Source organism: Vombatus ursinus, unplaced genomic scaffold (genome assembly GCF_900497805.2).
Source record: "Vombatus ursinus unplaced genomic scaffold, bare-nosed wombat genome assembly UNPS02014847.1, whole genome shotgun sequence".
In the NCBI taxonomy this organism is placed as follows: domain Eukaryota; kingdom Metazoa; phylum Chordata; class Mammalia; order Diprotodontia; family Vombatidae; genus Vombatus; species Vombatus ursinus.
In genome coordinates, this window is record NW_020954625.1 from 20,427,282 (window position 1) to 20,443,746 (window position 16,465).

A 16,465-nucleotide genomic window follows, 5' to 3' on the forward strand; every position below is an offset into this window, starting at 1 on the left:
AGCTAGTAAGTATTATGTGTCTGAGGCTGGATTTCAACTCAGATGCTCCTGAATCCAGAGCCAGTGCTCTCTCCACTGCGCCACGTAGTTGCCTCCCTAGCAACTTTTTAAGATAATAAATGACAGAGTTGCTGCTGAACTACATAGTTTCCTCACTGAGAATCCTGCACTGTGATGAAGTCATTCACACATTCCTCTTATATATTGGGATATATGTTTATTTATATATACACACATATACACATATATATGTGTGTATGTAAACACACATATGTGTGTTTCTGTGTACAAGTACATATCTGTAATGTATTGAGCATTTTTGCATGTGCATATAACTAGAGATTATATAGTCTCAAACTTTAATTTTACATATAAGCAAACTGAGACCAAAAGTAGTGAAGTGATTTGAGAAGTAAATAACAGAATTTATATTCAAACCAACTCCTCTGATACCAGTTTCGATGTCTCTGTGTGTGAGCGGTCTAAACAATATGTAAATATGTCATATTGTCATCATCACCACCACAGGGCACGTAGGGGTACAGTAGAGTGCTAGGTGTAGGAACAGAAAGACCTGAGTTCAAATCTAGCCTCAAGCATTTTTTAGCTGTGTGACCCTGGATAAGTAACTTAACTTCTATCTGTCTCAGTTTCCTCAAGTATAAAATGGGGATAATATTATAATATAATAATAATGTAATAAGGCAGCTAGGTGGCACAGTGCAAAGAGTACTGAGCCTGAAGTTGGGAAGACTCATCTTCAATGAGTCCAAAACTGGCCTCAGACAGTTATTAGTCGTGTGACTCTTTGCGAATCATTTAACCCTGTTTGCCTCAGTTTTCTCCTCTATAAAATGACCTGGAGGTGGAAATAGTAAACCACTCCACTATCTTTGCCAAGAAAAACCCAAATGGGGTTACAAAGAGCTGGCCATGACTGAAATGACTGAACAAATAACACCTTCTAGGGCTGTTGTGAGAGTCAAAAGAGATAATATTTGTAAACCACTTAGCACAGATCCGACACATGGTAAGAGCTTAATAAATGCTTATTTCTCCTCACTGACCCCAGCACAGGCATTCTTATGACACTGAAAAGGTTACAAAACCATCTGTGTGTACGATCTTATTTGAGTCACAAACCATCCTGTAAAGTAGGTTCAACAGGTATTTCCATTTTATGGATGAGGAAACTGAAGGTCATAGAGGTGAAGTATCCATGGGCACACATGTAGTAAATGTTTAAGGTGAGATCTGAATCAAAGAGTTTTGGACTCCAAGTGCAGTGTTTTGCTATTCCACATTGTATCAAAAGTCCACATACTATGCATCTGTATGCCATCTAACTGAAGGCCACTGAGACTCCTGGGCCGTTAGACTATTTCTCTAAACTATATTTAAGACACAAGATACCTAAACTTTTAGGGGATCCCTCTCCACAGATGTCTGTTGTTGAGTCTCCAGGCTTGAACACCAGATTGCCCACAAACAGTTGGAGAGGTGCTTTTCCACAAGAGTTTGACAATGGTATTTATTAACTGGTGATATATAAAGTCATATTCTACATGGAATTAAATAATCGGGGAGAAATCATTAGTCATACAACCAAGACTGTAAGTCTCATGCTTAATATATAGTCTACTAAATATCACAACCATCTGTCATAAAGGCATCTAATCATGGAACTTTATACTAAAACCTCAAATCTTCTCAGCAATTAGATCTCTCTCATTTTTTTCACTGGGCTTCGGTAATATATGGGTTATATCTAAGAGCAATTTCCTGATAAACATGGTAGCCAAATATGGAAGTGATTTATTGAATAAGGCTGAGGGAATACTTTGTCTGGTGGCATCTAAAATGTGCATGGATACCCATCCATCTTTGTAGATTTGGGAGAGGTGCTGCCTGAGGGCAGAGTGATAAACTTGGTGACTTCCCAAAGTCCTTTTTCTGCTTAGATAGAAATGTTTTCTCACCGTTTATCTTCACTGGCAGCTCTGTTTCCTTCCACTGATGGCTAATTCATTTTATGTAGTTTATTTTGTAAGTTCATAAGCACTTCATTCTATCTTCTTTTGTTAAAATATGGTTGAGCATCTGAAGGCTTCGGAAGATGATAAATATTCTATCCTGAAAGTGTATTAGTATTCTACTTTCTTGATTTATATGATCTTAAAAGAGGCAATCCAGGTGAAGTCCTAAATGACCTTTAGCAAGATGAAAACAATGAGTTGACAGGCCTTGTGGTACCTGCAGAAAAAAAAAATACCCAATAGAGAGGTGTGTATGTGTGTGTGTGTTATTGTAATGTAGACATGCTAAGCTGGAAAGGTTTCAAGAAAAGGCCAATTGATAGGAAGGTATCTTGGTCACTTGACAGTTAATTCCCATGGGTCCCATCACCAAGTTGGCAACACAGTAATGAGTTTGCCAATCACGAAAATCACAACAACCATCTGCTATGTTTTTTTCACCATCAGAAGTCACAATCCCTCTAGGTCATAGTCAATTATCTGTGAGTGCCAACTGTCATCAGTGAAATCACAGAACTTGGAAATATTGAATATCTATCAACTTAATTTTTTCTTTGATTTTTTTAAACATTCATACCACACACACTTCCATTGCTTAGACTCCAATTTTCCTGCCACTTAGGGAAGTTAGGTGAATTGCCCACAATTACACCCTTAGAGGACTAATAGTTAAGTGTATATTAATAGACAGTTTCAACCCTCACCTCCCCACCTCACCCTTTTGTGCCACTTGGTTAATATTAATGAAGAAGTAGAAATGAACCATATGGAACCAGAATGACATTGCATAGGAAGAAAGATCTGGATAGACTTAGGAAATATGGTCACTCCCTAGAGGGCTCTCTAAGTTATCAAGTGAGTTTAGAGCAAGTGTAATTTGAAAGGTTAGAAAAAAGTATAACTTTCCAGTAAAATCCATCTAGTGAACCATCCTTCAGGCAGTGGGAGGAAGGAAGCAAAGTCCCCTTCTTCAGCTCTGTCCATAACTTCTCTCCCCCACCTCCCCATACTACCTTCGGCTGGAGGATGAACTTGAGAGCTTTGAAACATTTCAAGGATTTTAGACTTCACATCTTTCCATATATGTCATTGAGCCATCTCCAGATCAGTGTCTATGCTGGAAGCCAAGAAAAGAGTGATCAACTATTCATAGCCTTAACAAGAGACCAGCAAGGAAGTGATGCTGTGCCTTAGGGAAACACCTGGTTTATACCACAAATGGGAGGCTTTGAGGTTCCTGGTACTGTGTTGTTACCCTTTCACCATATGTGTTCTCTAATCTTGAGCCTACTTTTCCTAGATTCTGTGTGTACTGATAGGAGGATATGTCATAGACTTTTGGGAAGAGGTTTTGTACCCACTGTTCTTATAATATTGTTTTAGTAAATATTCTGTTAGCAATGGGCTTGATGCTGATACTGATGACATTGGGACAAAATGAGCACTCATAAATGGAGGTTTACTTAGCCATAACATGGCAAGGATATTCATACAATGGTGTAGGAGAATTTAGTTTCAGTAAACACATACTCCCCTCTACATAAATCCTTTAGGATTCAGTCAAAAGGCTGCACTTAAGGATCTAAAAGGTCACATGTGGACTTAAGGTCACAGGTTTACAGAAGAAGATCCTTTTGGATTTGTTCTGTAAAATTTGGATTCAGTCAGTAGGTCACACTTAAGGATCTAGAAGGGTGGCCCCAAAGCTGTAGTTTTCCCACCCCTGGAAGGATCCATGAGAAAATATTCATCCAACATGAGGATAACAATAAATATAATAAGCCATATTAATCATATAAATATAAAAATCACATGATTACATTATCAGGGAATACATAGAGAAATAGAGCTTAGTTAATAGAAATATGATGCAGAAAACTTTTATTGAAAATATCTATTATGGTAAGTGAAAGCTTTTCCCATATACTGCAAGGTCACTATCTTTTATTGCCTCTTTCCAAGACATTTTTATTCATTACTATTTTGAATTGATTTTAAGTTGCCTTTATTGTTTTATTGAAAGAAAACCACCAGTTGAAGTACTGAGAATTGGACCATACCACTCATCTGAAGGAAAGGAGTCTCTCTTGAGCAATAAGTCATGAAAAGCTCTGACTCTCTCTTTGAAAGGATGGCAGTGATGAGGAAACTCTTGGCATTTATCCTAGTAAAATTCACTCTTATAGTTGATCAAAAAGAGGTTTAGATGATTGGCCATAAAACTCAGGAGTAGGAAAAAAATTACATAAACATATCAGTATTTTCCCTTTCCCCAGCCATTTATCCATATTTTGTATTATCATTAGATTTCTAGGCAACAGAAGGAGTCTCTTTTCATGGGAACAGCTGAGCCAGATCTACAGAATGTTATCACCAGTAGGCCTGCCTTGTGGTGTTGAATTATTTGGCCATGACTACCCATGAAAGAAGAAAAATACAAAGTGGCCCTGCGTCTTGTGGCCCTCTTCTACTGCTATAGCATTTATGGCAGAGGGATAGAAAGGAGGGCATATAGTGCTGGTAATCACATATTTTACACAATTTATAAACTTATAACTTAGCAGTTGATACTCTAAATGTAGGATTCTTGTCCAATGACCAAAAAATAGGCATCCTAGGGGAGGAAGTGAATTATACTGACATTGACAGTTTCACTATAATCATAATAAACTCACAGAAATATCTTGTAACTGATATGGGAAGATGACATATAAGTTCTTAGAGAAACAAGGTGGCAGAGTTGGCTTTCTTGTGAGTCCAAAGGCAATGAAAATTTCATTTTATGTGATATTTTGCCATCTTGTGTATCAGCAAACTATCTGTTGAAGAGGATAATAAAGAACGTGATTAGATTTTTCACATTAAATGAATATAGACTTTAATACTTCGGGGCTTCAATGAGATGGTAGGAATAAACGAGGATAGTAAATATATACGGACATGTGAATATATGTGTATATTTGAAAATATTAATTGAGGAGGAATGAATACAGCCAAGTATGTATAGAATATGCATGAACTTTGTAACTGTCTTGAGTATTGTCGTTGAGAGAAAAAAACATAAGGTACTAGTTATAACAAACATACCACAAAATGAAAATAAATATAAAATCATTTTAATGATCTGAGTGTATTTATTTAGCTGCTTATGTAAAGTCAGACCACTGGCTTATTCGAGAAAATATCTAAATTAACACAAAATTATGGGAAAAACAAAGAATGTAGATCAATAGATATAAATATGTAATATATAACATATATGATACAATGTAAGCAACTTTATTTTAACGTGTCTAAACTATGCAAGAAATGGGAAATGATTAGATGAAATAACTAAAATAGTAATATCTAGCATTTGATAATGCTTTAAAGTTTACAAAGCACTTTTCAAATACTATCTCATTTTGTTCTCATAGCAAGCTTGGGAGGTAGGTACTATTATTATGCCCCTTTCACAGTTAAGGAAACTGAAGCAGACTAAGGTTAAGTAACCTATCCAAGGTCACACAGCTAGTGTATGAGGCCAGATTTGAACTCAGGTCTTCCTGACCCAACATCTAACATTCTATCTACTTAGAAAAACTGCAATAATTTCATAAGGAAGTTTTAATGATATAAATCCATTATCATAATCACTAGTGCTAAATAGCCCACAAAGAATCTTAGTGAAGATTTGATTTGCTAAGCATAGTTATGGCAAGCAATGGCAACATTAGTTAAAAATACAAATATATTTATAGTTTTTTATACAAGAGAAAGAAGGCTGAAGATTACATGCAGCATCACTTCATAAAACAAACAAAAACAGAGGATTGAATTATATAAAGAAAATTTAGGGAGGGACCCAATTAAACAGTCATTCTAAGGACAATTAACTTGGAAACTATAAACTGTTGGTTATAGTGAGAGTAGAAAGGACGTTGCAGGGAAAAAAAGATCAAAGAAGTATCTAGACTAGACTGAGCATACCTAACAAAGTGTGTGCCATGGCTAAGAAAATGGTGAGAGTATTGAGGTCAGTCAATCATAAGCATTTATTAAGTGCCTACTGGGTGCCAGTAACTGGACTTAGCACTGGGGATGCAAAGAGAGGCAAAATACTATTTCTACTCACAAGAAACTTACAGTCTAAAGGGGGAGACAACATGAAAATGACTATGCACATACAGGATAGATGGAGGATAGATTCTCCAAGCATATGAAGAGGGAGAGCTAACAAAACCCGTAAAAATCTTGCACCTTTAAATTGTAGAAGGAGTTGACCAGTTAACATCAACAGATATTAGCCTCTATACCTCCTTTTTCATCTATGTATTTTATGAGAATAATATATACAAACCTTTAATGGAGATACTAGAAAATAGGGGGGAAAAAAACAAGCTTCAGTAGAGATATCTGAAATAAATGACTCCTTTACTCTCATACAATAAGAAAGATGTAGCACACAAGCGCCCACTACATTTGATCTTTATTATGAAAAACAAAATTAAACAAAAGAAAGCATTTTATCTAGTACAACAGAATGCCTCCTTCAAATCCTTCCTGTAAAAAGATGTCACTTGCATGTACCTCGAAATTATGCCAGGTATAATTCATCTAGCCAAGTAGATAACTGTGTTTGAAATCTCATCAGTAATATCATCAGATGAGATATAAAACAGGAATAAGAATGTTTATCATCCTGTTCCAGAGTTGTACAAGTTGAAAATGGATTTCTGATCATTGGTGAAGTCAGCCAGATGCTGTTGTTTGCTGGGGACAGAACAGGGAAGCATCCCCAAAACCCCAAAACATCTCAGATTTCTTGGATGAAATTCATAACTAATAAAAAGAGTTTGACCTAACCATACACCACAGGAAACTGTAGAATGCTATTGTCTTATCTATGATAAATCATTAAAATGGACCACCTAAATAATCCATCGATTCATTTATTTATCTCATATAATGAAAATGAACAATATATTAAGAATATCATAAATTTTTTTTAAAAAATAGGCTGAATTGATTTTTAACAAATTATTTAAACTTTGTAGTATCCCTAAAACTCTCCCTGAATCAAACATCTGCATTTCAACACCAGTATGCTTCAGGGTTAGATTGTCATGACAAGTCATGGAAAACTATAGTCTCCAAAGAATTGAAAATGAGTCTCAATCGGAGGACAATAGAGAAGGTCAAGGTTTATGGGAGCATCTTATAGCACATAATTAAAAAAAAATCAAAGAATTATGGAGAATTGGAACAAAGGATTCCATTAAAGGCACATGTTAGTGAAAAAGCATATGAACCCATCCTGTGAGAAGAGCAAGAGATAATTGATGATTGTCATCTTCCCCATTCTCCACTGGGAGTTGTGATGTCAAGACAAAGTGCAGACAACTACCAAAATGATGAGTGAGGCATGAATGGGTTGAAATGTGTACACTTTAAAATACTATTCACAGAAGAACACAGTTCCTTTAGAGTATTGGATTTTTTTTTGATTTCTTAGCTCTCTGTTTTGTAAACTGGCCCATAAATTTCTGAATCAGTGCTTATGATTAATACTTTTTCTGAATTTTTTTTGAAATATCATTTTAGCCTTTGATATTAGAAACATCTTCAGGGACAAAATTGATCCAAACATCACTGCTAAGAATAAACTCTTGGGAATGATTTGTTTTTAGTTATTTAGGAATAGTTGCTTCATAATCCATTTAAAAAAATTTTCAAGTAAAAACCACCTGATTGTATTAATTTATTCTTCTTGATGATTTTATTTTTAATTAATTAATTTTTTTTTTAGTTTTCCACATTCACTTCCACAAGATTTTGAGTTCCAAATTTTCTCCCCATCTCTCCCTTCTCCCCACCCCGAGATGGTGTGTATTCTGAATACTCCTTCCCCCAATATGCCCTCCCTTTTGTCACCCCCATTCTTTTATCCCCTTCCCCTTCTATGTTCCTGTATGGCAGGATAGATTTCTATGCCCTTTTGCCAGTTTATCTTGTTTCTCAGTTGCATGTAAAAACATTTTAACATTTGTTTTTAAACTTTGAGTTCCAAACTTTCCTCCCTCCGTATCCACCCTCATTGAGAAGGCAAGCAATTTGATATAGTTTATGCATGTGTAGTCATGCAAAAAACTTCCATAGTAGTCATGTTGTAGAAAACTAATTATATTTCTCTCCATCCTATCCCATTCCCTGTTTATTGTATTCTCTTCTTTTACCTTGTCCCTCCTCAAAAGTATTTGCTTCTGATTACCCTCCCAATCTGCCCTCCCTTCTATCATTCTCCCCCTTATCTCCCTTCCCCCCTTTTTCCTGTAGGGTAAGATAGATTTCCACACCCAAATGAGTGTGTATGTCATTTCCTCCTTAAGCCAAATTCGATCAGAGTAAGATTGACTCATTCCCTCTCACCTCCCTCCTCTTACCCTCCACTTTAAAAGCTTTTTCTTTCCTCTTCTATGTGAGATAATTTACAACATTTTACCTCTACCTTTCTCCTTCTCCCAGTATCCTCTCTCAGTTCTTAATTTTATTTTTTAAGTATCATTCCTTCATATTCAACTTACTCTGTTCCATATATGTATGTATATGTATATATACATGTCTGTATACATATGTGTGTGAATGTGTATATATGTATATGTGTATGTATACGTGTGTGTGTGTGTGTGTGTGTTCATTCCCTCCAACTACCCTAATACTGAGAAAGGTCTCATGACCTCATGTCCATGATATAAATATCATTTTTCCATGTTCTACGTAAACAGTTCAACTTTAATAAGTTCCTTATGATTTCTCTTTCCAGTTTACCTTTCCATGCTTCTTTTGAATCTTGTATTTGAAAGTCAAATTTTCTATTCAGCTCTGGTATTTTCACAAAGAATACTTGAAAGTCCTCAATTTCATTGAGTAACCATTTTTACCCCTGAAAGATTATACTCAGTTTTAGTGGGTAGGCGATTCTTGGTTTTAATCCTAGCTCCTTTGACTTCCGGAATATCATATTCCAAGCCCCTCAGTCCCTTGATGTAGAAGCTGCTAAATCTTGTGTTAACATCATTGTGTTTCCACAATACTTTAATTGTTTCTTTCTGGCTGCTTGCAATATTTTCACCTTGACCTGGGAGCTCTGGAATTTGTCTGTAATATTCCTAGGAGTTTTTCTTTTAGGATCTCTTTCAGGAGGTGATCAGTGGATCCTTTCAATTTCTATTTTGCCCTTTTGTTCAAGAATTTCAGTGCAATTTTCCTTGATAATTTCTTGAAAGATGATGTCTAGGCTTTTTTTTTTAAATTATCATTTTCAGGTAGTCCAATAATTTTTAAATTACCTCTCCTGTATCTATTTTCCAGGTTTGTTTTTCCCCCAATGAGAAATTTCATGTTGTCTTCAATTTTTTAATTCTTTTGGTTTTGTTTTATATTTTTTTTTGATTTCTCATAAAGTCATTAGCTTCCATTTGTTCCATTCTATTTTTTTTTATTTTCATCATTTCTAATTTTTAAGGAATTGTTTTCTTCAGTGGGCTTTTGAACCTCCTTTTCCACTTGGACCATTCTCCTTTTTAAGGCATTCTTCTCCTCATTGGCTTTTGGACCTCTTTTGCTATTTGGGTTAGTCTATTTTTTAAGGTGTTATTTTCTTCAGTATTTTTTGGATCCCTGTTAGCAAGCTACTGATTTGTTTTTCATGATTTTATTGCATCACTCTCATTTCTCTTCCCAATTTTTCCTCCACTTCTCTTACTTGCTTCTAAAAATTCTTTTTGAGCTTTTCCATGGCCTGAGATCAATTCATATTATTTTCTTGGAGGCTTTGGATGTAGGAACTTTGACTTTGTTGTCTTCTTCTGGTTGTGTGTTTTGCTCTTCTTTTTCACCAAAATAAGATTTGGTAGTCTGAGTTTTTTTCCTCTGTTCATGTTCCCAGCCAATTTCTTGATTTCTAACTCTTTGTTAAGATAGAGCTCTGCTTCCAATGTGGAGGGTGTTCTGTCTCAAGCTTCTGGGTTTTGCGCAGCCATTCTCCGAGATACCTCTAGGGACCTGTAAATTTTCAGTTCTTCCAAGGTGGTATGATCAAAGGAGAGGTGTTTACTCTTTTCCAGGCCTGTGCTCTAATGTATGAGTGACCACAAGCACTCTTTTCTTTCTTGGAACTGTGAAGAGGATCCCCTCTCCACCACCACCACCAGCTCTGCTACACCAGTACTCCTTGCCCCAGGACTGCCACCCAGGACTGAAACCCATATCCAAGTATGGGCAAAGCAAGAGAATCCTGCCTCAGCACCAGCAAAGAGATCCATGAAATCACTCTCTGATCAGTTGCTTTGTCTGTGGGTCAGGAGCTCTAGAAGCAGCACATCCTGGCCACCACCCCAGGGCTGTGCTAAGGCCAGGACTAGACTGTGCTCCTCTCTCATGCAGGTCTGACAGACCTTTCCCACTGCCCTTCTAAGTTGTCTTTGGTGTTTGTAGGTTGAGAAGTCTGGAAGCTACCACAGCTACCTATGATTCAGTCTCCTGAGGGCTGCTCCATCTTTGCCTGTGTGGCCGATGCTGAACTGAGCTCCTCTCCCAACCTGGCATAACAAACCTTTCCAATCAACCATCTAGGTTGTGTTGGGCTGAAAGTTTGTTTCACTCTGTCTTTTTGTGGGTTCTGCTGCTCTAGAATTTGTTTAGAGTCATTTTTACAGGTATTTGGAGGGCTTTGGGGGAGAACTCAAGCAAGTCACCACTTTTACTCCACCATCTGGGCTCTGCCCCTCTTCCTGATGATATTAAAGGAATCAAGTTTTCCCATAAAACCTCTGGACTATGGTCCAATATTAAAAAATTCACCAGTAAATGAATAATGATTTTGTTGTTTTCTATATATCAGTTTTCTCTCTAATCGATTCATTTTTAATGGATAGATTGAATTCGTTGAGATTTATTATCACTAGAGTGTGATCTGCAGCTGAACAACAACTCATCACCATTCTGGAATGGTTTTCAATGTTCTTGTGCATTTGTTTAGTTAATAGGATAATGTTCCATTTTGAATTACATGAGCCTGGGCATTGTCAATAGCACTCCTCCCTCCAAGCCTCCCAAGCCATGATCATAATAAGTACACATCAGATTAGTAGACTCTTGTGTCCAATACCAAACTCTGAAACTTAGGGGATAAACTTGTCTAGAACTTGGACCATTTTCAAAAAGTAAATTCATATGACTGTTAAAGAGCTGTTAAACAGACTTAGGAAATTCAGAGAATCATATAATTTCAGGATTGGGTGATATCTCAATCATCATCTAGTTGAACACTTATCCAAAAAAGGAATCTCTTCTAAAATATACCTTATAGGAGGCCACCTCTTCCATGTATCAAATATTCATATACAAATAATAGTAATAATAATAATAATAATAATAATAATAGCCAGCTTATTGAACTTTATAAATATTCTCTTGCTTATCCTCTCAATAAACCTGAAAAGTAGGTGTTATTATTATGCGTATTTTATAGATGAGAAAACTGAGGTAGACAAAAGTTATTTGTTTAGGGTCACACAGATAGCAAGGGTCTGAAACCAGATTTAACCTTTTTTTTTCCTGATTTAATTTCGGCCCTATATCCAAATTGACAACTTACTGCCTTTATTTGAACCCAGATACCCTATTCCCTCCATCCTGAGTCTTCTCTTCTCCAGGCTAAACATTCTTAGTTCATTGAACTAATCCTTATGTGATACTCACTATTTTAAATTACTTCTCTGGAAGAAGTAGAAGATAAGAAAATAATGTTGGGGAAGTAACAGGTCATAATGGAAAGAGTACAGGATCTCAAGTTTGTAAGATAGAAGTTGAAATCCTGCCTCTGACATTTGCTTGCTGTGCGATTCTGGGTAGGTCAATGTTCTTATCTGTAAAAAGGAAGTTCTACCAGATGGCTTCTAACGTCACTATTTATGTTTCCTAACATTTTAATTGGAAGATCTCAGGTCATATTATGTCCCTACCACTTCTTGTATCCTTGAGCTTGTGTAAATCGTTTTATACAGCATAGCTGCTGAATAAATTTGTTATAATCTCAAGAGAATGAGCACTTAATATGTGACAGGTTCTAGAAACATTAATGCAAAACATAAAATAGTTCCTGCCCTCACTGAGCTTATGATCTATTGAGACTGGATTGAATTTAGGTCAACTGAATTCACCTCTATCTTTGGTTTCTTTGGTGAGAATAATATCTGTGGATCTCCAGTAATATTAAAAGGAAATAATGTGTGTTTTGTAACATTTCAATACAAGTGAAGATCACAGAAAATGGGTGCTGGTTCTGGAATAAGAGAAGCATTCCTCAAAGCCTACTGCACTCCTTCCCTGCTGTGCAACTTGGGGCAAATGACTGACCCTGTCTTAGCCCCCATTTTTTCATCTCAAAAGAGAATGGATGGACTCTAATATCCCTTCCAAATCTTAGTAATGAACCTATGCCAAGATTGATGGTCATTTTCAAAAATAGTGACTTTATAAAATTATGGACTACATTTTTTTTTTAATGAATAGTCATGGTTGGGGTGGCCATGGGGATAATCCACTGGCTGTAAGAGCTATTGGATTATTGAAGAGTGATAGAATTGTTTACTAAGGGAATCTTCATGCATAAAATAGACACATAGATTTCTGAATTGATTATGGTGCTGCCCATCCTGAATGGATTGTTCAGTCAACCCTTTCAGTTCTATCATCTCTAATTTTTTTTCAAAAAAAAGTGTCACAGCCTTATAATCCTTTATCTACCTACAGGTTAAAATAATAACAACAAAAACGACTCACATTTCCATAGTGTTTTAAGGTTTATAAAAGACTTGCCTGTGGGGAAAGTAGTGAATAGATAGACAGATAGATGGATGGATGATAGAAAAAGAGAGATGTATTTCATAGATATAGACAGATATACATATGCAGATATATTCATATGTTTTTATGTGTGTGCATGTGTATATGTATATGTGTGTTAGGAAAATATGAGGGATGAAGGATCCAGGCCTGTAATGTTATCAAGAATCTCCTTGTCAGAAATTTCTACTGATATAGATCACCACCTCCCCCTAAACTTCCAGTTCTTAGATCGTTATCTGGATGCACTGGGAGGTTAAGTGATTTGCCCAGCATCCCCCAGTGAGTATGAGTCCAAAGTGCTTTTACGCTCATGTCTTCTTGATTCTAAACTCAGATATTTATCTCTCAAACCACACCATATTGCCAGCCTCAGCATTCCTATTTCACCAAAGTGGTTTAGTAAGATGTGGTGTGGGTAGAGTACTGAACTCAGTTAAAGGAAATTAATAAGCATTTATGAATCACTTTCTATATGTCAGTCATCATTCTAAGCACTGGGAATACAAATGGAAAGAAAAAAAGACTGTTCTTTCCTTCAAGGAGCTTACTTTCTAATGAGAGAGAACAACACATAAAAGCAGGGGGTGGAGAGGTAGGGAAGGTAGCCATATGGAGTAATGGTGGTGAAGTTTAGAGAATCAGGAGAGGAATAAAGGATGACTGACCTGGTTAATGCCTAAAAATGCAGACTTGGGAAGGAACTCATCAGTGAGAAGAGAGAGTCTCCAGAGCTGAGGGATTATCCAGGGTAAGAATGCTGTGAAGTTGGAGGACTCTTTCAGACCAAGAAGTCACCTGAGGCATTATGGTAAAGTCCAGAGAGTCAGGAATAGGTTTGGGATAGAAATGAAAAAAAACGAACTTAGTCAGGAAGAACTGGATACACATCTTGCTTCTCACACTTAACTGCATGATCGTGGGCAGAGCATTCAACCTCTCTCAGGCTCCTCTTTCCTGGAGATCTTAATGATGCTGCTATTGACATGAAGGGATTTGGAGGAAGAGCAATTGAAATAATGTGGGGAAAGTTCTTTCTAGCCATCTATGGTGTTAATGATGAAATTCTGATGAAATTCAAAGAAATGAAGCAACTTGTCCAAAGTCAGAGAGTTGGTAAGTGTAGGAGCTGGAACTTGCAACCAGTCTCCAGACTTCACGTCAAGAATATTTTTCTCCACGTAAGTAGGATATCAATATGCTTCTCCAAAAGACAAATCTGAAACTGTTTATGCGTGCAGAAATAGAAAGTTTTACTTAAATTTCTCCAATGAAATTAATTGTAAACATTGTAGACTTTTCTAATAATACCTATTTTTTTCCTGTTGACTTTTCTCCCCTCCTAGCACTGGAATTCTTACCTTGGGAAAAGCACTGGACAGAGAAAGCACAGACCGCTACATTTTGATAGTCACTGCTTCTGATGGCAGACCAGATGGGGTGAGTGAAATTCCAAAGTATATGCTTTAACGATGAACTTAAGGCTACTTAAAAAACAAAAGCAAAAGCAAACTGGTTATTTTATGGCTAGAAAATAGCAAATTGGAATCATGGACATGTTTCTTTATCCTGCAGTCACTTTCTGGTTTGGGACAAATCAGGGACAAGTCTAAATATTTTTTGGAGATCTGCTATTTTTAAAATATACCAGCAAAATCTTTAAATTGTGACAGTTGGTGTGTTATACTGGTGTGCTGGTCAGAATTAAAGACAATGACTATCTTCCATTGTATGTGGTAGCAGTGACATGGTTAAAGAACAGTTTAATAGAGGCCTTGGTCTTTTAGTGCATAGAAAGCTCAAGAGATACCTTGTACATAAGACTTACCTTAATTGCCCTCCTTACCCTTCCCAAGTTTTTTAGCACCGTTCTCCTGTCAGTGAACTTTGTATGCATTTCATATTTGCTTGTCTGTACTCACTTCTTCCAATAGAATTCAAATTCTTTGAAGGTAAGGGTGGCTTTGTCTTTGTCTCTGTACTCCCAGAACATAGCATGGTGCGTGATGTATCGTATTTAATTAAGAAATATTTGTTGAATAAGTTATTGAATGGATCCTATAATATGAATGTCATTCACAAAGCTAATACAGTATTGGACTGCTTTAAGAGAGGTATGACTTGCCAAGAATATGGAGCTGATGGTCATTCTGTACATTGCCCAAGTCAGACCTCATCTATGGTACTGTGTTCAGTTCTGGTCCTGATGGTTTAGGAAGGCCATTGATAAAGTAGAGAGATCAGAGGAAAGCACTCTCTTTGAGATCATGTCATATTAAGATGTTTTCTTGAAACAAGGATTACTTCTCCAGAAGAAGAGAAAAGAGAGGCTAGGGGCAGGGAGACATGATAGCTGTTCAAGTATGTCAAGGGCTACCCCCTGAAAGCAGCTTTAGATCTCCCTGTGGGGTCCAGAGGATAGAATCAGGAGCTGAGGCAACAATCAAAATGGGATTTACATGGGACATGGATCTTTAGCTGACCTTCAAAGGAAGCCAGGGATCAAAGAAGCCAAGATGAAGAGGGAGGGCATTCCAGGCATGAGGTACAGACTGCATCAAGCTCAGGGAATACCTCACAGTTTGAATGCATCATAAACTATGTGAAGGGGAGTAAGGAGCAAAGTCTGGAAAGGCATGAACGCCAAGAGAATAAAGTTTGTATTTTATCTTAGAGCAATTGGCAGTTATGTGAGGATAGTGGTTTGGAGAAATACGAGACTGAAAAACACTATTAGAAGGCTGTTGCAATAGGCTGGACAGGAATAGATAAAGGCCAAAACTGGGATTGTGGCTAAGTTGTGTATCTCCTTTGGATTCTAGCCAAGTATTTTATGTGTAGCAGAAACTAAAAGTTGGCTGATTTATGATTTTAACCCATCCTTAGCATACTATAATAACTCAACAATCTGAAATTTCAACAAACTGTGTAGTCTATTGACTTCAGATTGCAAAACATTTATTAGGAGACTTACTGTGTGCCAGATACTGTGCTGAGTTCTGGGGATATAAATAAAGATAAAAATCAATCCTTCCCTCAAGGAGCTTACAGTCTAATGGGACTGGTGTACAACACGTAAACACCTATGTACAACTATATGTGTATGTATATGCATGTATGTGTACACATGTGTTTATATATGAATTATTTGTACATATTAATTTATATATTATGTAGATATGTGTCTCTGTACACACACATATGCACACACACACACACACACACACACACACACGATGGATTGGAGATACCGTCAGAGGGAAGCCAGTAGCATTTTGAGGAGGAGTCTGATGAAGGTGATTTTATGTCAAATCCAGTGCTTTTTGCACTATGTACCACACTGAAACAATCACAGTGACCGATACATTTCACTAGGCTATTTCTGGGAAGGAGTGTGTACACACTAGTTCTGGCCAATAGTCAGAATCTTTCCCAAGTGGCAGAACCTTCCCCCAGCTTGCTGACAGGTGTCATAGATTTTGAAAATATGGGATCAATTCCATGCTTCAATTACTCATGGAAGGCAGTTTTCAATGGGAGGA

General features: G+C 36.8%; 1 protein-coding gene across 1 annotated transcript in view; it reads left to right on the top strand.

Annotated features, from left to right (window-relative positions):
- PCDH15 (protocadherin related 15) overlaps nucleotides 1-16,465 on the top strand; it is a 1,147,277-nt gene that overhangs the window by 783,843 nt on the left and 346,969 nt on the right. The window contains exon 17 of the mRNA XM_027840684.1: nucleotides 14,270-14,363. Coding sequence (XP_027696485.1) covers nucleotides 14,270-14,363 — 94 coding nt within the window. The remainder of the gene's footprint in view (nucleotides 1-14,269; nucleotides 14,364-16,465) is intronic.